This window comes from Callospermophilus lateralis, chromosome 2, assembly GCF_048772815.1.
Source record: "Callospermophilus lateralis isolate mCalLat2 chromosome 2, mCalLat2.hap1, whole genome shotgun sequence".
In the NCBI taxonomy this organism is placed as follows: Eukaryota; Metazoa; Chordata; class Mammalia; order Rodentia; family Sciuridae; genus Callospermophilus; species Callospermophilus lateralis.
The window spans coordinates 181,822,463-181,845,341 of NC_135306.1; the positions used below are offsets into that span (position 1 = coordinate 181,822,463).

Sequence of the window (22,879 nt, forward strand, 5' to 3'; positions counted from 1 at the left end):
TTCCCTCCTGTTTCATTCCTGATCAGAGATTATTCATTTATGAATGGGTGGCTGTAAAAACTTGCCTCATGCATATGAAAATTGAACCTGGAAATTTTTAATTGCCATGAGTTTTGCTTTTACGGAAAGGGCTGTGGCAATGGGTGGGAGGACACATTCTTTCCTTTTTTTCTTTTTCTTCCTAAATTAACTCTCTGATCTGCACCCTCCAATGACATTTGTCCAAGAGTCACTGTCTGAATGGGCTCTCTGCTCCCCTTACAGATCATGATTCTGGAAGGAAGTGGTGTAATGAATCTCAACCCCAGCAATAGCCTCCTCCACCAGCAGCCGGCCTGGACAGACAGCTACCCCACGTGCAATGGTAAGGGGCCATGTGGGTTTGGGGGTCACTGCTCAAGGGCATTCTCCTTTTGCTTGAATTCCCCAATCTGATATTTGAAAACTGCAGATTTTGTTCAGCAGAGGCCATGGGGAACAGAAGGAATGGAGAAAACTCTTTTTGTGTGTGATGTATTGGGGAAGGAATCCAGGCCCGTCTGCATGCTAAGCTTGCACTCTCCCATACCCAGCCCTGAGAAAACTCTGAATACTGCAGTTCTCTGTAGGTTCTCAGAGCTCCAGAGAAAAGCCCATCTGAGATATTCCACTGTCTCCTCCCAGAATGCAGGGTTCCGGGTTGGCAGCCTGGCAGTGATGGTGCTAGCAGACTGCCCAAAGGGAAGACTCCTTGTTGAAGTTCAACAGTGTTTGGTTGGGATAGCAAGATAGGAAGGGGGAAGTGTGTTTGTGTGGTGGCGGGGGGGAGAAGCATGGAAGTTAGGGAAGAGGGGATTATAGCCTTCCAGTGGCCTCGCTGATTAAGGGGAGAGAAATTGGTTAGGAACCAGGTGCCCTCCTTTAGTGACTTAGTCTAGCACACATTGATTGACAGAGGGAGAACCTGATGGTTAGGCTGGTAGAGGGTGTGGTGGTCAAGCCTGTGGCTTACGGTGGAATCTGGACAGAACATACTTGCTGAATGAAAGACCTCACATCCTGCAGTACGGGTGTTCAGTTGAGGCAGGCCATGGGGCAGCCAGTGGTGCTGGGCTTATGAGGCTCTGGGGCTTAGCCCACCCCATACCTGTTGCTAATCTCCCCACCAGAGGCTCTGCGGCTGGTTTGCCTTGGAACATGGACAGAGCCTGTCCGTAAAGCGGAGTCTGAGAAGCAGGAGTGGGAAGGTAATGGGGAGGGAGTGACAGTCTCTCAGCAGCAGCTGGTCCATGTGGAGCTCCACCTCTGTTAATTTGGAATCCCAGCCAAACATGTTAGAAAGCATGAACAGGTGTCCTTCTGGTTTGATGGCTAGTCCCACCAAACTGCTGCCTTTCCTGGCAGTGAAACTTCTTTCTGTTGCAGGTTTTAGATCCCCTGTGGGGACCTGGAAGAAAGGTTCCAAATACGACATCCCCAGGTCGCTGGGTCCTTGATTAGGACAGAATGTCCTCCTGTTTGCTTGGGAGAAAACTGGAGCAATGTATTAACAGGGTGTAGAATTTGGGGATTGCTTTTATTTCTTAAGCTCCAGAGACTCCAAAGAAAACTGAAAGAGCGAGGAAGAAGGAGACACCTGAGTGACAGGGAAGATCAGAACTCATTGGATTTTCTGATGAATTCTCTAGTTGATTATGTATCTTCCCAGACAACTTCAGACAAAATTCTTGGATTCTCTCAAGTTTGAACAGGATGCAATTTTAGCCTCTCTTCTTTACACTAGACCCTATTAAGTTTGCAGAAGAGATTATTCCAGGTCTGTCATTGGGTGATTGAAAATTGTTGCCTTTGTTGGCAAATCCAGTCCTGTGCTGTGATAGCCACACAATTATTTTAGGGGGAAAAAAAAGGCCATACGTTTAGAGAGCTACAAAAAATATATATCCTATCCTTAAACAACTGAGTTTGTGAGACACCAAAATAATTGGGGAACATGGAAACATCTGGTCTAAATTCTCTGTTTTTGTACATTTGGGAAGAGTTCTATATAACCAGATTTTTTGACTAGATTTTTTCCCATCCTCACTCTTACCCCCACGGTTGGCCTCCTGTTTAGGGCCCAAGCTGAGGGTCTAGCTCTGCATTTGTTTGGCTGTGAAGCACAAGGAGTGAAGCTCATCTTGCAGGTGGCAGGTATTATCAATGGCAGTTACCTTGTGCCCTAAATGATCTTGACCTTCTGCTCTTGTTGCTTCTGAGGTCAGAAAACAGAGAATGCATTCTGAGCAAGATGAGAAAAAGTGGGATTGAGTTGGAACATTCCCCCTTCAGTTTGTCCTCTGGGGGGTGCTGGGGGTAGGCCATGGGTGTTACGGCAATCAAGCTTTTTGGAGCACTGTGTCACCTTGTCACTACAACAGACCAGCAGCAGCAGCAGCAGCAGCAGCATGGGGAAGTTTGTTGAGATGCAGAAACTCAGGCCTTACCCCAGATTGACTGAATGAGAATCTGCATTTGAGCAGAGCTCCCCATGATTCATGATCACATTAAATTTTGAGAAGGGCCAGGTGCAGTGGCTCACACCTGTAATCCCAATAGCTGGGGAGGCTGAGGCAGGAGGATCATGAGTTCAAAGCCAGTCTCAGCAAAATTGAGGTGCTAAGCAACTCAGTGAGAATCTGTCTATAAATAAAATACAATAGGACTGGGGATATGGCTCAGTGGCCAAGTGTCCTGAGTTCAATCCCCAGTACCAAAAAAAAAAAAAAAAAAAAAAAAAAAAAGTGAGAAGGATTGATCCAAGTGGCTTTGAAGGAATAGTTAGAGGCAGTTTCCTTACAAATGCATTTTCCCCTATTAGTTCATGTCTTGAGTTGGGTCATGGTCAGTTGGATTTTTCCTTTTTCAGCTTGGAGAGATGTAATAGCATCTGTCCCTGGCTCCTGCCCTTCCTTGCTTTTCTTGGAAGAGATAGCCTCCTCTTTGCCTCCATTTTCAAGAGGACTATACAATCTCTCAGCCCTGTAACATGGCCCCAGAGCTGGCTCTCTGTTCTCCAACCCCCAATAACTTTGGGTCAACTACGTGATGTTCTCTTAAGTGAGCAGGACAGAGTCACATACCTAGATGTTTAGCACACGACAGGCTCAGCCATATTTATTGACCTGAATGAACTTCACTGAATCTGAACTAGTCATCCTTACCTGTACCTGACAATGCTTCCAATTCCCGCATTATTTCTTCTTCTGGCAAAAATCCCACTGGATAAATATATAGTGAACATTTTCTCTGGAAAGGGGTCTGAGGCAGTTTTCATAGGAGATATGAATTGGGGAGAGCAGAGTTCATGACCTTGGGCGTACAATTTACAAAGAGGACTAAGACAGTGCTTAGAGAACTATGAAGAAAAGCAGAACGTGACAGATGCCATGTAGCGAAATACCATGCATGTCTCCTGGGGGCCCAGAGGACAGTGAGCCCCTGAAGCAACTTGCAGGGACACTGATGGCTTTGTGGGTGATCAGAGTTTCAAAGATGGGAATCCAACAGGAATAAGAGTAGAATGCAAAGGGGGTTGAAAGAATGGTACAGAAAAAAGATGAAAGTCAAAGGTCGCTTGAAAAGTAGTGAAGACCCTCAACGCCTGGCTTGCTAGTTTTATACCTAAGTACGGTGGAAACTGGAGGTAATTGAGGGTAACCAAGCAGGGAAATAACATGACAGCAGCTACTGTAACCAGTGGGTGGCAATAAAGATGTCAGCACATTAGCAGATAAATGATGGGGATCACTTGTGGGAGAAGCAAAGGCATCATAGAGAAAAGAACCTTAACTTCCAGCTTCATTGTTGGTTTAAAATGATCTGGGGCTGGAGGTGTATTTGTACACGCCTGTAGGAATGTATGTAAGAGAAAAAAGATTGGGGGGACTATAGACAACCCTCTAAATCTGAAGGTTTTGCATTTGCAGATTCAACTAACCTTAGATTTAAAACTGTGTCTTTACTGAATATATACAGACTTGTCTTCTCCTCGTTTCCTAGGGAACATACTATAACAATTATTTATGTAGTATTTATGTTGTATGATGGATTCTAAGTAATCTAGAAATGACTTAAAGTATGTGGGAGGAATTGTGTAGGTTGTCTGCAAATATCACAGCATTTTATATGAGGGATTTGAGTATCCATTAGGAGCCCTGGCACCAATTTCCCAGGGATACGGAGAGACAGAAGTGTGTGGCTAATAAGTTAATGAGTTGCTGAGACTATAGCAATGTTTAAACTTTTGTAGCATTTTGGGGGTGGGTGGGGAGTGAGCTCAGAGCATTTGAGGTCTCATTTTTTTATCTACATGAAGTCACAGAGGCTAAATGATGGCCCCGCCACAGTTGGGAGGAACCACATTTTTCAAGCCTCCTGTGCAAAGCGCATTGCATGTTTCAAAGCCCTCTCTGATGCACAAGGGCTTGGGTCATGTTCCCAAGACATCTGCCAGCCAGCATCCCTGTGTCTGAGCCTGTGCCCAGGAGCAACCAGGGGCCACTCACAGGGCCACCTCTTGTTTTTCAGTATCCAGTGGGTTTTTCGGAGGTCAGTGGCATGAAATCCATCCTCAGTACTGGACCAAGTACCAGGTGTGGGAGTGGCTTCAGCACCTGCTGGACACCAACCAGCTGGACGCCAGTTGCATCCCGTTCCAGGAGTTCGATGTCAATGGAGAGCACCTCTGCAGCATGAGCCTACAGGAGTTTACCCGGGCGGCGGGCACCGCAGGGCAGCTGCTCTACAGCAACCTGCAGCATCTCAAGTGGAATGGTGACTACCTCTCTCCCTACCCTACTGGGAGGCAGCTGGGAAGCGCAGGGGCTCGGTGGCTGGCTGGGCTCTTGTGGAGACAACAAAGCAAAGCATGGTCTCGCCTCCAAACTGTCATTTCCCAGGACAGAGAATTAGAAGGGAGGTGAGAGGACAGGAGTGAAGCCTAGGGTACAAATCATGTCTAATCCCTTCTAAACATGATGTAAGTTAATTCTCTCCTTCTATTAATTTTCAGGGAGACAAGGGTTGGCTGGGTGCTCACGGAATACTTACTACCCCTAGACAAACTTTTGTTTTACCTTTTTTTAACAGAGGTCAGCAGTTTGATTACCAACTATTTGCTTGTTAAAGATGATCACGATTACTTCACAAACAAAGAAACAAAAACCCTTTTACTTGAGTTCTTAAAATAAGGGCCTAGAATAGTAAGAAGATATATGAAATTAGATCTGCATGTTTGGGAGGAGAGAAAGTTTCACTGTGTTTCAGCAGATTCTTAAAAATTCTGTAACATAAAAGAAAAAAAAAGAATGAAAAAAAAATTAGAATGAATTATTTCTGCAGTGATGTTGCCCTACACACCCAAGCATCTCTCCCAATGTCATCTTGCACACCGAGAGACCACCACTCCAAAAGCTACCCACTGGTGGTGGCTTGTCCACACACGCATATTCTACACTGACTTGTAAGACCCAGCAGGACAGACAACTCCTCTTGCAGAATGCTCTGACACTGGCATGAAGTTCTTCTAATAGTGGCTGTAAAAAACCAGCCCCTCTGAGAACTGGGACATGTTGCATTGATTATTAAAAGCTAGTGATCTGGCCCATCCACACGGGAAAGAGCACTTATGTCTTAGGAGAATCTGCATTTGCAAGTTATTAGGGCTCAGGAAATGTGAGTTCCAGAACTTGAGGCAGAGTCAGACCCTGACAGCTGCCATCCACACTGAGCGCAGCCCGAGTCCAGCTGTGCGGCTGGCAGCTGGGGCGGCCATTGCGGATGACCTCATCCCGGGCCCCGGCACTCCCTTCTTCTCACCCACCTCATGGCGCTGGTTGCTCATGTTTCTTTTACTAGAATCAAACCAAACAAGGCTCTATAAATAACCCCCAGGAGTCTTCAGAAAGAGCAGGCTTATAATTGAAGAATTAAAAATATTTACCTCCCCACCTCCAATTAAGTCCACTCCTTTAAAGCTTTGCTCTGATTGAAGCCTGAGGCAGGGAGACCTGGGAGGTGTGGTGGCCACCTTTGACCTTCTGTCTTTGACCTTCTGTGACTTGCTTGGTCTCCCGCAGGCTGCTGTCACCTCTGAGAGCCTAATGGACAGATGTCTCCCCCTTGTTTTGTTGTGTGCTTTTTTGCAGATGTTTTACTTTCTTACATTTATTATTTATTTATATTAGGCACTCATCGAATGACCTTAGGACAAACTAAATATTGTAGCCATATTTTAGATGGGAAATCTGAAGGTCAGAGAAGTTAGAGGCTTGACCTGGACTCCTGAGATAGTCATAATCTGTCTGGAGAGGAGACAAATTCTAGATTCATTTGCATGTATGTGTGCTTTTATATACCGTGTAGCATGAGAGGGGTTTCAAGCAAACACAGGACTAGGAGGTGGGCTCTACTTGTCCACATGCTGGAGGCATAAACAAGGGAAAATTCACTGCATTTTATCCAGATGTATCGAAGAATCAAGCTGGTTAAATCAAAATGACTTGGCCTATATTCTCCTTTCCGTTTCATGTCATATCTTAATATGGGAAAAAATATCTTAGAGGTCATCTATGGACTCTATCTAGTAAAATTCCCTAAATTCATGAGGAGAAAACTGAGACCAAAAGAAGTGAATGCCTTCCACCTGGGAATGGAAAAACTGGTCTGCTACTTCTGAAAACCAGGTCCACCATACTGGATGCCTTCTGTCTACGATGCCAAATAATTCAATTATTTAATGGGTGACCTAGGCTGATGATTTATGGACCTAAGGACAGACCCCAGAGTGGAATATGTAGAGGCCGAGAGGGAAGTCCCCTACCATGAGCAAACCTAGGTGGTCAGGCAGGAAACTGGCAGAAGCTCTTCAGAGAAGCCAGCCCGTCCTTATTTAAGCATCAAGTTTTGGCTTCATCTGGGTCCCCTCTGACTTTCCCCTTCTGACCTTCACAGGCCAGTGCAGCAGTGACCTGTTCCAGTCCACACACAATGTCATTGTCAAGAGTGAACAGACTGGTGAGTGGCAGGAGATTCTGGGAGCCAGGTTGGCTAGACAAAGCCCTGGGAGGAAAAATTGGGAGGGAACACCAGAGAGAGCGTGGGAGGAGGTGTAGGCAGGAGACCCAGAGAGGCCACTCTCCTGCCTGTCTCCAGTGGACGACCCTTCCAGGAGCCTCATAGCTGTGCCCTGGGGACTAGTGATCACCCATGCTTTCTGGGCCTCCTTTCTGCCCAGACTTTTCTGCTTCCTACTGCAGGTCAGCCTGGTAGTGGGAGAGGGCAGATTCTAAGATGGGCTTCCTCCCCAGAAAAAGAGTACGGGGATTAGACTTGGAAAGTTCAGAAAAGCAAGGCGAGGAAAGAGGAAGGATCAATGTCTCCACTTCTCCCCCTCCTCCCTGAATGGGAGTCTGTTCACCAGGAAGGGTTGGGGGGATGCTGAGTTGGCATTGTGGTTAGTGTAGTTTCTGGCCCTTGGGAGCTTCCCTGGGGATGGCCAAAGGCACTGTGGAGCCCAGCTCTTGCCTTAAGGACATTTTCACAGGAGAGATGCCCTGGGCTCTGAGCAGAGTCTATAGTCCTCTAATATCCATGTCCATTTTGGTCCCCTTTCCCCTGTCCTAAATCTCTCTCCCAGAGCTTTCCCCACAGTCTGCCACCATGATAAAACAGTGCAGGTGCCACGGCTCCCAGGTCACTCCCTATGTCCACATCAGGGAGATTGCGAGCCACGTGGGCTGACCAAGTTTGACACAGGCCTCCCCGGAGGGTTGCGTGCTAGTCACCAAGGACAGAATTTGACCTGGGGGTGATTTGTGAGTCACTTGGCACCAAAATTAGCCCATGCAGTTATTTACTCTTTTATAAGGGGACTGGTCTACCATTATTAAAGGAAAAAAAACAATAGCTGCTAAGCATGTTAATTAGGCCTCCTTAGCCCTGCCCTCTCTCTACAGACTGGGGGAGGGGTTCCCGAATGGCCCCTGCTTTATAGGTCTGCCCTAGCCCCAGAGATGACGCAGGGCGTGGCTAAGAAGATCCCTTGCAAATGCACTCGACCCTACTGATGACCCCTCTAGAGGAGACAGGGTGGTATTGGAGACGTCCCGAGAACTTGGCCACCCCTCCCTGGCCACCCAGCCATTCTTGCGCTGCCGGTTCAGAAGAGCTGAGCTGAAGGGTGGAGAAGGTCCACCCTGGGAGGAGGGGATGAGAGGCTCCTGGAGGGGCCAACACCCCCAAACCTCTTTGGTTCAGTTTGTTTTCAGAGACAACAACAGGTGTATGAGGTGACCCAACAAGGAGAGAGGGTGTAACCCCAAGAGATTGGGCTTGGGGTGCCCAAACACGTAGCTATTAGTTCAAACACCAGCTAAATCCCTATGTCGTAAACAGGAGGGCTTAGCCAGTGAGTCAGGTTTTATACCATTTATGCTATAAAAACAAAACGAAACTCGGCCAGTGGCTTACCACCCCAGCCCTACAACTCAGAACCTGGCCAGGAGGGGAGTGGAGGGCAGCCTGCATATGCAGGGAAAGGAAATCAGGAACCTTGGGTGGGTGGGGAGAGAAGGGGGAAAATCTTGACGCTCTTGACCAACTTCGAAAGGAAATGCTCGTGTTGGAGACCAGCCTGGTTATGGGGGCTGGGAGCTGGGCTTCATCTGGGGCCAGGAGAGGGGAGTTTCCTTCGAATAGGAACTCTGGAGAATAGTCAGAGAGAGATGCGCTTCCCTAGCGTGCAGGAGAAGGACGGGTTGCTGAGCAGCCCTTCTTTCTACTCTTACAAATTGTTTGTTCAATTTGGCGATACATTTTTCCCTTTTCCACCTAAGTTAACTGGAGAGACCCAAGGAAGCCGGTTGACACCTAATGTGAAGGGGATTCTCTCTGGATTTTAGTCATCAAGAGACCCTGATAAGGCTGACCAGACCTTTACTGAAAGACACATTCACCCAGGAAGATATCCACAGGAAAAAATGGGCTCACTGCTCATTTATTGTACATTTATTTGTCCCGAACCAGGTTTTCCCTCCTCCCCAGGGTAAAAATATTCTGGGGATTATATAGTAGAGTGTAAGACTAAGCCAGGGGAGGCTGGAAACAGCCAAGGAAATCAGAGCATTGGTCAAGGACAGGATTCCACTGTGGCCGGTGTGGATCACCTGGAGACCACCCTAGCAAGGCTGTTCCCATGTGGCACCCGATGAACTGTGGGATGGCATCATTTAAAAAGCGATGTGTAGCTGAAGCACACTGTTGCCTTTTTCTTGGGGGGATACCCTTCTTCCCATGCCTCTCTGAAGGGCAGTGAGTTGGAAGGGGCAGGTTCTTCACCCTGGGAATAATGGTTGTTGACCTTCCCCCGTTTTCTATTCTTTCTAGACCCTTCCATCATGAACACCTGGAAAGAAGAAAACTATTTATACGACACCAACTATGGTAGCACAGTAGGTAACTAACTCCCCACCACGGAAGGCCCTTTGACATTCTTAGTTTGATGGTCCAGTGGCCACACTGTGGTGTTGTAAGAAGCGGGGTATTAATGCCCTTTATTTTCTCATTGCTGCAGACTTGTTGGACAGCAAAACTTTCTGCAGGGCCCAGATCTCCATGACAACCACCGGTCACCTTCCTGTTGGTAAGTTCTCCTGTTGGTAAGTTGTCCAGTCTGAGGCTGGACATGCAAGTGCTAACAGAGAATTAGTGAGAATGACCAACATCCTCCATTTCCACTTTGCCGGAGTCTTGCTTGTGAAAAGGCTGAGAAAGGAATCGAGTGGGCTTTTATAAAAGCAGATCTGCTTTTGAGGCAATTTGCATGCATTGAAGAGGACCAGTAGGGATTCCTGTAGGCAAAATGTTTGTCTTCCGTTACACCAGTCACTCATATGACAACAAAAGTTGTTCATGCTTTCCTCCCTTTTTAACATAAATCTGCTCTTGGAAGATATCTGATAAAATTATTTATGAGAGAAGGCTATGATTAATTCTCAACTACATTTGAACATTAGTTTCAAACTGCAGCTGGCTTTAGGGGAAGAATGTCTAATCATGGAATCCAGAGTCCTTTGAATTTGTGGTGGTGGTCTCTATGTGGAGGAGTAGGCATTGGAAATTTCTAGAATCCCAATGATCACGCATTTTTCTCGGTTTTTCAGTTTCAGCCTGCAGTTCTCTGTGATACGTCAGGGCACTGTCCATTATGTTCACATTGGTTGCATTTGGTTAAGATTGGATGCAATGGGGTTTATCTATGACTCTTAGACAAGGTACACCAAGTGGGAGGGTTGGCATGTGGGGATTCTGGAAGAAGGGCTTTCAGATGACACCCCCTCATATATAGGCAGATTAGCGTGTATAATGTATGTATGATTTTGTTATGTCCCTTGACTGGGGACAAGCTTCTGCATATCTTTGGGTCTGTAAAATATAGAGTTTGGACATCAGTTGCAAGATAAGTGCCCTCCTGCAAGAATTGAATTTGGGTTAACTTCACGACTGGGATTTAGTTGCTTTGTGGAAGAAAGCATGAAATTAAACAACAAACCTTACTCTTTTTTTTCCCCCTTCTTTTGTTGAGTGTGTATTTTTGAGAACTGAAATAACGAAAGCTTTTGGTCTGAGGTTTTGTTCGGGTCAAACCCCTTGAATGAGACAGGGCCGGGAGCCAGCATAAATGCTTCTGGAATTGAGGTTGAGAACCGAAGCCAATTCATCTCTCTACTTCCTCTCCCTCCAACAGCCCTTAGCATTATGTGTCACTCGAAGTTATTTGTTGAAATTAGGAAGTCAGAGCAAACACGGGAAGGCGGGCAGCACATGTGCCACTCTGGAGGAGCAGCCCGTGGGGGTGCAGTCGCTGCTGTGGCAATCGCTGCCACCCAGTCGAGACTAAGGGCTTCAGGCTGAGGACGCCACCCCAGTCACCCTTGGGTTTCCTCTCGAACTTCCCAAGGTGTCACTTCCCATGTCCTTCCGGTTGGGTCTTGACTTATGGCGAGAGATTCCAACTAAGAATAAAGTTGAACCAACCACTTCCCACGCCTCAGGGGTTGTCAGGTCCCAGGGCTTCTGGGAAACCTGAGAGCCACAATCTCAGCTCTGCTGCCTCGCAGCCCCGTCCTCCTTCCCCTTTTGTGACTCTGTTCTCTGCTTCTAGAACCTCAGAGCCAACAGGGGCTGGGGGCCAGTTTGTGTTTGCATTTTTGCTGGGATAGGAAATGTGCCCCCTCCTGCGCCACCTGTTATATTTTTGGATACTCCTTCTTAAAACGGGCTTTATGAATCTGCTCTCCCTCACCTCCCTGATCCCTGTCCCCAGCCCCGCCTCCCCCCATTCTGCTGTTATAACAGGCTAGACTGTGAGATGAACAGACAAATTGCTACCTAAAGAATCCATTCAGTGTCTGCAGCTGGCACTCTTGGGAAGAATAGCCCTCCAAGTGGATCATTGAGCCCAATTTTGCACAGATCAGTTCTTTCAGAAGAGTTTGGTCTCTGCTGGGTGGAACCAGGACCCCCTCTAAGACCTCTGCCAAGGGCAGAGTCTGTATCTTTCCAGCTGCCATGCAACCCAGTGCAGCTGCAGATCTCCCTGTGTCTGAATGCAAGTTACCAGCTGAGCCGAGGCGAGGCTCCCTGTAAACTGATGGCCTCTGTGATAAAGGCAGGTGGGGAAGCAAGCGGGCTTTGTTTTGATTTCTGTGTCATCTGCCATTTCATAAAATGGCCGCCGCCAGTGTTCTGATCCGCCCGATAATCCTGCAGCCAGCCATGCCAAACCGGGCTTGATGTGTTTATCTACTGACTTGTCGAGCCTGGAGCTAGGGTGGCACGGTCTATTAGAACGCTGAAATTTGTATATCCCGTAAAGAAATGGCTCACCGCTGAATCATATGCAAATGCCCCTAATCTCTGCTTCTTGCGAAGCAGGGAAGCCGAAGTCATGTTCTCACACTGGCATCATCAACGGGTGGCTGGTGGCTGCCCCTGCCTGGACCCGACGGACCTTGCCCCGGAGTGCCTGGGAGGGGAGCCCAGAGAAAGCCAGGCAGGACAGCCTCCCCAGAGCAAGCCATTATTTTATGACCGTGAATCACTTAACCACATGGCTAACTTCAAAGGCCTTGACTTTTATTTTGCACCACTGGGGAGGACCCAGGGGGAGAGGCTGGCTGTATGGAGGTGGTACATCAAACGATCTGGGTGCTGAGGTGGCTCAGAGATCCCCCCCCCCCATGGCCCCTGCATATTGGAACGGTAAGAGGGGACTGGAAGAAATTCGATTTTTCTTTTGTCTTTGGCTGCTTATTCCTCCCTGTGAGTCCAGAATGACCTCAAAGGCTTCATGTCAGTCATCCCTTTGAGGATGGGAACATTTTTATTAGTTTTTGTTTGTTTCTTTTTTAATCTTTCCTAAGCTGGATGGAGGCCTAGCCTGGGTACATGGCTGACATCTCCAACAGAAAAATTTCCTCGTGGTTTATCTCACCTGGGTTTTTTTAATCTAGAGTCCACAAACTCTGAAGAGGGCCACAGACCTCTGAAATGATTGACCAAATTCCATAACTGCACACGTATGTGCATTTTTTAAAATTTTTTTCCTGAGGAGAGTGTCCAGGGTTGTCTTCCTATTCACGAAGGTAACTCAGGCCTGAGTGAGTGGTTGGGCGTCAGGTCGCAACTCACAGTGATTGGGGAGAGTACACGGAGAGACACTTGGGTTTTTCTGGGTTCAACCCTGGCTCTGAAATAATAGCCTTGCATCCCTCCTGGATGCCATTTGAAAGAGAGCTCTGCTTGTGGCCTGTTGGGTAAATGCCACTCTTTGTCTACAGGACAACGTGGCCCTGTCAGAGTGATGTATCACTTGGAAACCGGGGTGGGTGCCAGACCTGTTGAATGTTGTCACATCCTGATGGGATGTTGCAACCTGGCCCTGCAGCCTGCGGGGAGGGACAGTGAAGCCTCCTGTGTTTCCCGAGAATTGATCTTTCTCGATTTCAGAGAAACGCAAGTCAGGTGCAGACCGTCCTGGGGACAACACCTGGAGAGAGAGGTTCTTAACCGTAGCGAGAAGGTTGTCTTCTTCTCCGCTTGTATTCAGCCCCTGTTCTCTGTCCTGCCCTGGCCTTTGGAGAACCTGCTGGAAGCGCTGGGTCCTCACAATCCGGGTGATCAGATAGACGAATGGGCCTGTGTGCCCTGGGAAATACGGAATCCCCAGATTGGAATCATATTTTCAACTAATCGAGGCGTTATAAAAGTGAACCTGACTCTTGGCAGGATAGACTGTGCGAGATCTGTTAGGTGCCAGAGTAGGTTGTCATCTGTGGAAATGGCTCAGAACAGTGCTTATGAGAAAAACCTCTGGATTCAATCTGTTGTGTTCACAGCCTGACTCCGCTTTCAGGCTGTGTGACTACACACACGTCATTTGACCTCTCTGTTTCTCAGAGCCTCCATAGCTGTAAATTCTGGACTGGGATAGTGCCTCACAGGGTACTCATAATAGTACTCAGAGTTACTGTAAGAATCACCTAAAGTGATTCATATAACTTAGTACAGTGACAGTGACTGGTACAAAGAAAGTACCCCCCAAAACAGTATCGATTGTCTTTTAACCATTCTAATTAGGAGCTAGTCTTGGTTCATGAGCTCTTTTTGAATACTGGACCACTTTTTTTTTTTTTTTTTTTTTTTTGGTACCAGGAATTGTACCCACGAACGCTTAACCACTGAGCCTCATTTCCATCCCTTTTTGTATTTAATTTAGAGACAGGGTCTCACTGAGTTGCTTAGGGCCTCGCTAAATTGCTGAGGCTGGGTGATCCTCCAGCCTCAGCCTCCCGAGTTGCTGGGATTACAGGTGTGCACCATGGCACCCAGCAAACAGTAGACTACTCTTGACACACACACACACACACACACACACACACACACACACACACACAAGGAATGCTCTGCACTCCTTTCCTTTATGTGCGGTTTTAGTCCAGAAGGACCTCGAAGGCTTCATGTGGGTCAGTGAACCCTAGGTTAGGAAGCCCAGATGAAATATGCACTGAAGAGACTTTTCTGGCCCAGGAGTGACTTGTGTTTAGGTCCCTTTGCCTGTCTGTCTGTCTCTGTCTGTCAGTCTGTCTCTTTCTCATACACAGACACACAGCTTGAGCGCTTGGTTTTCATTTTCTTTTTCATTGACATGATGGTCGAACATACTTCTGGGGTACCGTGCGCTAATTTGATGCCTGTGCACAAGGTACAATATCAAATCAGGGTAAGCAGCATTTCCTTCTCCTTAAACTTTTCTCATTGCTTGGTGTTTGGAAACATCCCACTTTTCTCTTTGAGTTCTTTATAAAATAGGTCGTCAATCGCTGTGGACTGTAGTCAGCCCCCTGTGCTGGGGGGCACTGGAACTGTCCCCTCCTCCCTGACTGCATCTTGCTCCCTGTCTGTCCTTGTCCTTGTCCTTCCCGCTTCCTAGACGCTGCTGGTCAATATTCTACCCTCTGCCTCCCACGTCTACGTATGACGGAGAACGTTCAATATTGGCTGTTTTATTTATTTTTCTAAGAATTTTTACTTCATAGATCCGCCTCTGCCTCCTCCTCTTTGGTGACAATTGAAGAGTTGCCATAATGAGTCACTGGTTAAACTAACCTGTGTTTCCCTAGTCCACGGTGGCCCTCTGTACTGAGTTCAGGCCACTCAATGGCCCCTTTGTCAGGGTGATTAAAATGTAACTTTGCACGCCAAAAAAAATGGCACTCCTCTAGCTTAAAAGCCATTTTTCTTTGTTAGGAATGTTTACATTTTTGTATGATGTGAAAAAAAAAATCTTTCTAGTGACCTAAAATCTATTTTCTCTAGAACAAAGTTCTTTAAAAGTCCTAAAAAGTCCTAAAAATTCCTAAAAAGGCACTAATGACTGGGAACTCGGCTCCTGCTGCTCTCCTCCTTGCTCTCGGCCACACTGTCTTCCTTCTTCGTGCACATCAGCCTCAGGACTTTTGCACTTACTGTACTCGCCCATGGAAGGCTCCTCCACAAGCTCTGTGCACGGGGATCTCCCTCACATCCCTCGGGTTCCTTAACCAGAAAGGTTTTCTGTGTCCTCCTTGATATGAAAGTGCAAATGATTCCCACCTCCACGCTTCTAGCCCCATTTCTTAGCCTGCATCATTTCCCTCCATAGTGTTTATCATCTGTTTCAGTAGCTACCATATAATCAAACGGCGCAAGGCTTGCAGGAGGTGCTCAATCAACACTGGTTCAATGAGTACAGGCATGAATGAAAAGGATAACTGGAGACACAGGTAAACTAAAAAGCTCTCGTTTTTCTCCTGAGCAGACTCACCTGACATGAAGAAGGAGCCAGAGCACCCTACAAAGTCCCACACCAAGAAGCACAGTGAGTGCTGGCCGGTCTCTTGGCCCTCCCCCTCTTGTTGCACTAACCAGAAGCCACTGGGCCTTAGCAAACATTGCCTCTGCCCATGTCTCCGTGTCTTCACCTCCAGCTGGGCTGAGAGAGAAAACGGAGACACCACTTCATGGCTAAGCACTCTCAGCGCAGTGTTCCTCAAAGTGGGACCTGCGGCCATTTCCAGTTTATTCTAAAACTGCATTCATGGGATAAGAACTTCTTGCAGGCAAGGGGTTAGCCACACCCCTCCCTCCCTGGAAAAGATGGGGAGAGACGGCTGAGAGGTAGCCGCCTTCTCTGGCTGGAGGCTGACACCCGCTCTCGTGGAGTTATTGTTCGAAGAGAAGAAGCTGATTATTCAGGAGACTTAACACTGCTCTTTGGAATTGGATTTCCCCCAATCCCAAAACCTTCTGAACACAGTGAGCTATCAGAGACACAGAACTGAGGGGGGGGCTTAGGGAGGAAAGAACACCGTAGAATCTTTGTTACAGGGAATCGCTGTCTCTTTACCATTTGCTACTCCAGGCCATGCCATAAGAATGGACTTACGTGGTCCCTCCAAAGGCACACCGGAGGGGAGGTGGCACAGATCCAGCGGGAGGAAAACTGAATTTGGTTGCTCATCTCCTTTCAGTAGCTGCTTCATTTCCAAGAGCCCTCCCCCCACTCCTGTATATATATATTGTTATATTTAATTTTGTCTTTCGTGAAAAATACCTAACATATTCCCCCACCCCAGTATATTCTAAGAGTTAAAATTCTGGAGCCTTCTCTGCTTTGCATTTGGCTGCAGCACAGTTCCTGGGGTGGAGCCACTTAATTGGAAGAGGTACTAGATAAGAGGTTGAAGTCGCTCTCTGGGGAAGAAGTGACTAGTTGAAGTGAAGACCAAGCCATCTGTACAAAACTGGAAGAAATTCCCCCAGCCAAGGAGACCCAACACCTACTTCTTAGCCTTGGCTTTGCCCATAGTTGACTGTGTGACCTTGGTCAACTCACTTAAATTTTCTGTGCCTCAGTTTCCCAATTCGTAAATAAAAATGTGCTCATTGTTCATTTTTTTTGCAGGGGGAGGGTATCAAGGATTGAACTCCCAGGCACTGGACCACTAAGCCATATCCCCAGCCCTTTTTTATATTTTATTAGAGACACTGAGTTGCTAAGGGCCTCGCTAAGTTGCTGAGGCTGGCTTTGAATTCACAGTCCTCCTGCCTCAGCCTCCCAAGTCTCTGAGATTATAGTCATGGGCCCCGTACCCAGCTCATTGTTCATTTTTAATGTCCAGTATTTGGTGGTGGGGTGACCCTTCTTCCCGGGAGCATTGAGTCTCTCCTGCTTAAAAAAGGAAGTGGGACTCAGTGTTCCTTCTGCTGTCCTTGTGCTGTGATGTCCCTGAAGCCATTCCTCAGCCCCCTTCTCTTCTCCTCCCCAGACCCCAGAGGAACTCACTTATGGGAATTCATTCGCGACATCCTCCTGAATCCAGACAAGAACCCGGGGTTGATTAAGTGGGAAGACCGGTCTGAGGGCATCTTCAGGTTCTTGAAATCAGAGGCCGTGGCTCAGCTCTGGGGCAAAAAGAAGAACAACAGCAGCATGACCTACGAGAAGCTCAGCCGGGCCATGAGGTGAGGAGTTGCCTGTGTCCCAAATTGATGGGGCCCGGGGACCTGTCCCCTCCCTGACAGCCTTAGTCTGAATGGCTGCCTCATGGGATGTCCTTGGTTACAGATACTACTACAAGCGAGAAATTCTGGAACGGGTGGACGGACGAAGGCTGGTATATAAATTTGGGAAGAATGCTCGTGGATGGAGAGAAAATGAAAACTGAGCATCGGCCCCCAAGCACAATCCAAAACACACCCGGAATGACTCATAGCCAGCCAAGGACTCCTGGACGTAAATATTTCAAAGACTATTTTTCTCTGATATTTATGTACCACGAGTGGAAAAAAAATATAAATATATATATATATCTACTTCGAACGGGAAGAAGGAACACTATGGTTGATAAAAGATTATTTTGTTACTTTGAAGTATGTCCTATATGGGGAACCAACGTACACAGTTTTCTGTGAAATACGACGCTGTATGTGGTTGCGATTTCTTTTTGCCTCTATTGTGAAGTTCTTTCCTGCCACAAGAATAACAAGGGGTGTAGCCTTGCGCTTCTTGCTGAGAGAAAGAAAAATCAAAGGGCATTAAATGTTTTCAGGTGTGTGCAAAATGATTTAGGTAAAAGGTGAGGAGTCTTCCACACATCAGCATCCACAGGACCTTGCCAAGAGAGGTGGATATGGCTGTCAGGATGAAGTCCAGGGTCTCAGAAGGACAGGATTAAACCAGAAGGATGCCAGGAAGTTTAACCTGTTAGGGCCCAGTGAGCAGAGATTGGAGACTCCCAAAATCCAGGGCGGGCTGCAATCACTCAGGATCACCTGACCTGGAATGTCTCTAGGCGAGAAGAATAATGGTGAAGGGTTTTATACTCATTCAGGAATGATTTACCTACTCCCCCTTTCCCTCAGATGGTTGGTGAAGAAATGTCAATTGCGACATCTGCTCACTTCTAGTTACTTAAGGGAGAGAGGCGAGTCTTGGTTATTTTTATTCTAGATGATTAAAAATAGAAAAATGGGAAAAAGGAGGTGTTGGTAGGAAAATGACTAAGGCATTTGCTCTTGGATCTACAGTCTGTAGTTCAAGGTTTCTCAATTGGCACAGTTGACATTTCATTCTTTGTGAGAAGGGCTCTCCCATGCATTGCAAGATGTATAGAAGAATTCCTTACCTCTACCCCATAGATACCAATAGCAGTCTCCAGCTATGACAACTCAAAATGTCCCCAGACATCACTAGATGTCCCCCAGGGGAACACATTGACCCCTGATTGAGAACCACTGATTTAGCCAGGCAAGGTGAAGACAGTGATTTATTCTCAAAAAAAAAAAAAAAAAAAAAAAGATTTGATAAGGTCTTTTAGTTCCTAAAATGAAAGCAAGACTCTAAAGTTAACTTATCTTTATGTTTTAAACTGTTAGGGATAAGGAATTGAAATATTGAGAGGAATTTCTTTGCAGAACTCAGATGAGAGCCAAAGTCAGATGAATAAAATGTAGTAATGCAGGAAAAGCTATAATACTACACCCATGCACTGGAATTTTAAAGCAGAGTTAAAAATTACAATGCAAAAGGAAATCTGTGTGTGTGTGTGTGTGTGTGTGTGTGTGTGAGAGAGAGAGAGAGAGAGAGAGAGAGAGAGAGTTCTCTAGGGAAAGCCCTCTTTGTAGGCATCTTTCTTATAATCTTTCTTATTTTGGATCATCTCTTTCCTGTCTCCTCTGAACTCATCCCAAAGTGAAAGGGTTATTGCATAGATTTGCATTCACAGAAATGTTTTAAAAGAAAAAGAGAGGAAGAATGGAAAAACATAAAGTGCTCAGGAGCAAGGAGTTGGAAACGACTTCCGTCATGGGATTATTCTGGAATACTTGAAGATAGATTTTGGATCATGCAAGCTGGGAGGGATATGAGTCTGTAGATACCTTGAAAATGGATCAGAACCGGATTCTTTTTGCAAATTTTTTTTGACCCCCTCATGCCCTTGACTTTCTCCTCTGCTCTGTCTCTATCATGAGCAATGGGACAGGAATGAAGATATGCATCTATAGGCGTGACCTTTAGCAACAAACAGAGCCCCTGTCATTATGTCCTTCCTGACCAGGGAGCTGAGCAGTTCACACCGAAGGGTTGCTAAGTGCTTATAATGTATTCAAAGATCTAGATGTAAGAAGAATTAATATCCTAATTATAATGAGGACCATTAAGCATGGTGACCTTGGATCACCCTTGAGTGACCTTCTGAAGGGACAACCGAGTTCATTTCACTTCTGCCTGACTCGGTCACCTGTACAAAGGTTTTACTTGGTGTTACAAGTTACTGAGGGGGCTGAGAAAAATAACAACGGAACAGCAAGGATCCTGACTGTGCAACCCAGATCTTACTGCACAAAAGACACACCTTGTTTTTCAAGGCTAAAGAACCACGGTGGTGCCTTCCCAGCATTTGACTATAAATTTCACAGAATGAATTAGACATCCGGGTTTTTGAAGTGGTGTAATACATGAATATTTGTGTGTCTGTGCATGTCTGAATTGTGTGGAATTATTAGGGGCATCTGCCAATTCTGTCTGCTATTCCTTTCCTGGCTTTGCTCCTCATCTAAGGTGTCTAGATCCCTCTCATCCTTCCTCATATCTGTAAATTCTTCCCAATGGGCTTTGGTTCTTTGTGTGACTTTTCCATTAAAGAGCAATCTTTGTCTGGGGAGTAGCAACTGGAGCAGTTCTGCAGATAAATAGCAGATTGTGTTATTTGTCGTAAGTGACAGTTTCTTGGCACCCAGTGCCTGTCTAAATAGGCTGAAGTATTAAGTTCTCGGCACATCGCTATTGTCTCAGCTTGACTTTGCTGCCTTTTCTATGTGCTGTTCGTGACTTGGAGAACTTACGGTAACCAAGTCCTGCCAACTTGGGGTGTGAACAGAGTATTTCCCACTGTAAGTTGAAAGATACAGCCAAGTCCTGTGGAGCAGCCCCCCTTTCATTGGGGGCCAAACAGCTTCTCACTGGAGAAGCTCATCTGTGATGGATGTCCACCTGGACACTAAACATGGTCTCTTGGAACCCTCTGTAAGCCAAGGGCTCTAGCCCTAAGTAGGTATTAAGTCAGGCAATACTCTGCTTAGTCTTCCCAAGACTTAGATCATCCTAGGCACCTCTTTGACTTGATAAAACTTGAGCAAGGCCCATGGCTCTCAGGGACATCCCACAGCATCTTGAAAGTGCCACCTGAGAAAAGCAGATCCAGGTTATGAGCCTTCCTTTGCATACACTGGTTTTTGTCTTGCTAGACTGTAAGCTCTTTGACGGCAGGGACAAAGTCTCATCACTATTGTTTTCCTGGTACCTGGAAAGAAACAGTAGACAATAAATACTTGCTGGATGAATGAGTGAACCTCTTCTGGAAGATTCCTTTGATGGGGAGGCCCAGTCTATATTTGGGACATGAATAATTTCTTCACTGGAATAAGAACATGGCAGCCAAATCTCCGAGGACATATTATCTATGATGAACAATTTACTGTGACACTCCTTACTTTGCTTTCTCACCTAGGCTGAAATGAAACCCAAGCAGGTTTTTTGGTCCTACACCAGTCAACATATGTTGGCTGAGGATTCTGTTGCCTTCCTTGGAACTGTGAGACCTATCTGGTTTCAAGACGCCAGTAAATGAATCCTTGACCTATTTTAACCAATGAAGATTATGAATGTGTTTATATGATGTCAGTTGCTATTTAAGCGTAAAACAGTTTTAAGTTGTAGTATTTGGGGGTTGGTTTTTATTTTATTTTATTTTTTTCTTTTTGAAAAAAAAATACCAAGGGATCTTTTGATAAGGTTAGTAATGCCTATTAGATATTAGTTTTGCAAGTGTGTTGTTTTTCAGTTACAGAAAACATAAGAAAAGGTAAAATAGAGGGAAAAGCAATTATATCATTCTTCTATAGTTAAAAACAAGCATTTGTTGAGCTCCTACTGTGTGCACAGTGTGGAACCCTATGTGAGGAGCTTGCCTGATTATATTGGCTATGATAGTTTCTTGACCTGTAGCTGTTTGAGGAATCCTTACTGTTATGAATGAAACAGTATCAGAGCTGAATTATGCTCAGCTTTGGGTCTCAGGATTCAGTTTCTGGGATAAGAGATAAAGCCTTTTAAGAAGAAAAAAATCCGTTGAAACTGTGTCTTATAAAACTTTTGGAATATGCAGGCCTTCACATGTTTAGCTGAATTGGGATTAATCTCTCTGTAGCTATCTGCATAATTCATGCTTTTCTTGCCATCTGCCTTCTGGGTTGACATTTTTTTTTTTTTTTTAAACAACCGTACTGCCACTATTGTTTTAAAAATCAGAACTCTTTCCCTTTAAACTACATTAAATTCAAACTGAGTGTTTCTGTTCTATGAGAGAATTACTGTTTTTCAACATGTGGGTTTGTTTTTGTTTGTTTGTTTGATGGGTCCCAGAAAACACTAATAAAAGCCACAGAGACCAGCCTGTAAATGTGTTCTTTGTTCTTCAACAGGCCACCCCCAACCGGGCTTAGAGAAAACGGACCTGGTCTGTAGGAGCAGAACACACACAGCTTATTCACTCACTCGATAAGCCCTTATTAAGCACCATCCTAGGCACTAAGTTATGGCAGAAAATGAGAGACAAAAAATATTTGGCTCTCATGCTGTTTGATTTATGGGGTAGAAACAGATAAGAAAAAAATGCTAACAAAGTAGCTTATCAAATGTGGAGTAAAAACACGTAAAGCAAAGAAGGACAGAAGTGCTGGAGCATGTTGGGGTATATTACAGTTTAGGTATGGTGAAGGGGGAAACATTTCAGTTTTCAGAAGGATGTATGGGAAAAGCTTTGCAGGTAACTAGAGATGTGGTCTACGCAAGTGCAAAGGTCCTGGGGTGGGTGAGTGTGTCTGTCCATTCCAAGGAATAGCAAGAAAGTCTGTTTGCCTGAGCAGACTTTCAATAGTAGGAATCAAGATACTTTGGGATCAGACCACGTAGAACTTGGAGGTCCTTATGGAAGTGCTAATTTTTCCTTGCATGAGATGGGAGGCCTTAAAGGAATGACACACTCCAACTTTTGGTTCCAAAGTTTCCATCTAGCTGTTGTGTTAAGAATAGATTTCAGAAAAGCATAGGCCACTGGGTTGATGTTTTCAGTAAAGGATGAACAAAGGGGGGCTGAAAAGATCACTCTCCCATCCAGGTTTCTAATAAAATATTAAGTTTGTTCGAGGTAGCAAATAAGTTCTGCCTGTTCATAATGCATTTCTCCCTGGGCCCAGAAAGTCTGTCATTTAGTCACTTCACTTCATAAATAAAAATAATAACAGCTAACCATTGAGGGAAGATTCACTTTATCTCAAGAACTGCTATGTATACCTTATATGTGTTTTTAAATTTAATCCTCATGCAAACCTGTGATACACAGATAGAGTCAATATTTTTCAAATGATGGAAATGAAGTTCAGAAAGATTAAGTGACTTTCCCAAGGTCACACAGCTAGTAATACGTGGTAGATCTGGTCTTGGATACTCCGGTCCTTCTTCTTCCACCCCTGAAGTACACATGCAGACACACACATTTCTATGGTTAAATATGTTGGAGAAATACTAAGCTGAACGGTGTTTTCCAGAGCTACATGCTGTAGAAACTCTCGGAGTCTTTACTATGATGCCATACATTGTGAATCTACAAGGGAAGGGAAAATGTGTGCAGAGACCTCAAGAAACCCACACTGCTTAGAACACACGGGGGGAGATATCAACCTTTAGAGTTAGGTT

The 22,879-nt window shown here is 45.7% G+C and overlaps 1 protein-coding gene across 4 annotated transcripts; it reads left to right on the forward strand.

Moving 5' to 3' along the window:
* The first annotated feature begins 264 nt into the window (after positions 1-264).
* On the forward strand, positions 265-17,288 carry Ehf (ETS homologous factor). 4 transcript variants are annotated; one of them, XM_076844336.2, is made up of 8 exons: positions 265-364; positions 4,549-4,794; positions 6,973-7,035; positions 9,406-9,474; positions 9,593-9,661; positions 15,377-15,439; positions 16,890-17,085; positions 17,189-17,288. In XM_076844336.2, exons 1-8 carry the CDS (start codon positions 268-270, stop codon positions 17,286-17,288), a joined length of 903 nt encoding a protein of 300 aa, XP_076700451.1. In that variant the 5' UTR covers positions 265-267. The 4 variants fall into 4 exon arrangements, with proteins under 4 accessions (XP_076700451.1, XP_076700452.1, XP_076700449.1 ...); XM_076844334.2 differs by having other exon boundaries at positions 268-364; positions 15,380-15,439; XM_076844337.2 differs by lacking the exon at positions 9,593-9,661.
* Positions 17,289-22,879: the final 5,591 nt, after the last annotated feature.

Bases quoted from the DNA above. Each gene is read 5' to 3' on its own strand.
- Ehf (XM_076844336.2), top strand. From the start codon at position 268: ATGATTCTGGAAGGAAGTGGTGTAATGAATCTCAACCCCAGCAATAGC. The intron at 9,662-15,376 runs GTAAGTTCTCCT...TTTTCTCCTGAG, and splicing joins CACCGGTCACCTTCCTGTTG to CAGACTCACCTGACATGAAG. The intron at 15,440-16,889 runs GTGAGTGCTGGC...TCTCCTCCCCAG, and splicing joins GTCCCACACCAAGAAGCACA to ACCCCAGAGGAACTCACTTA.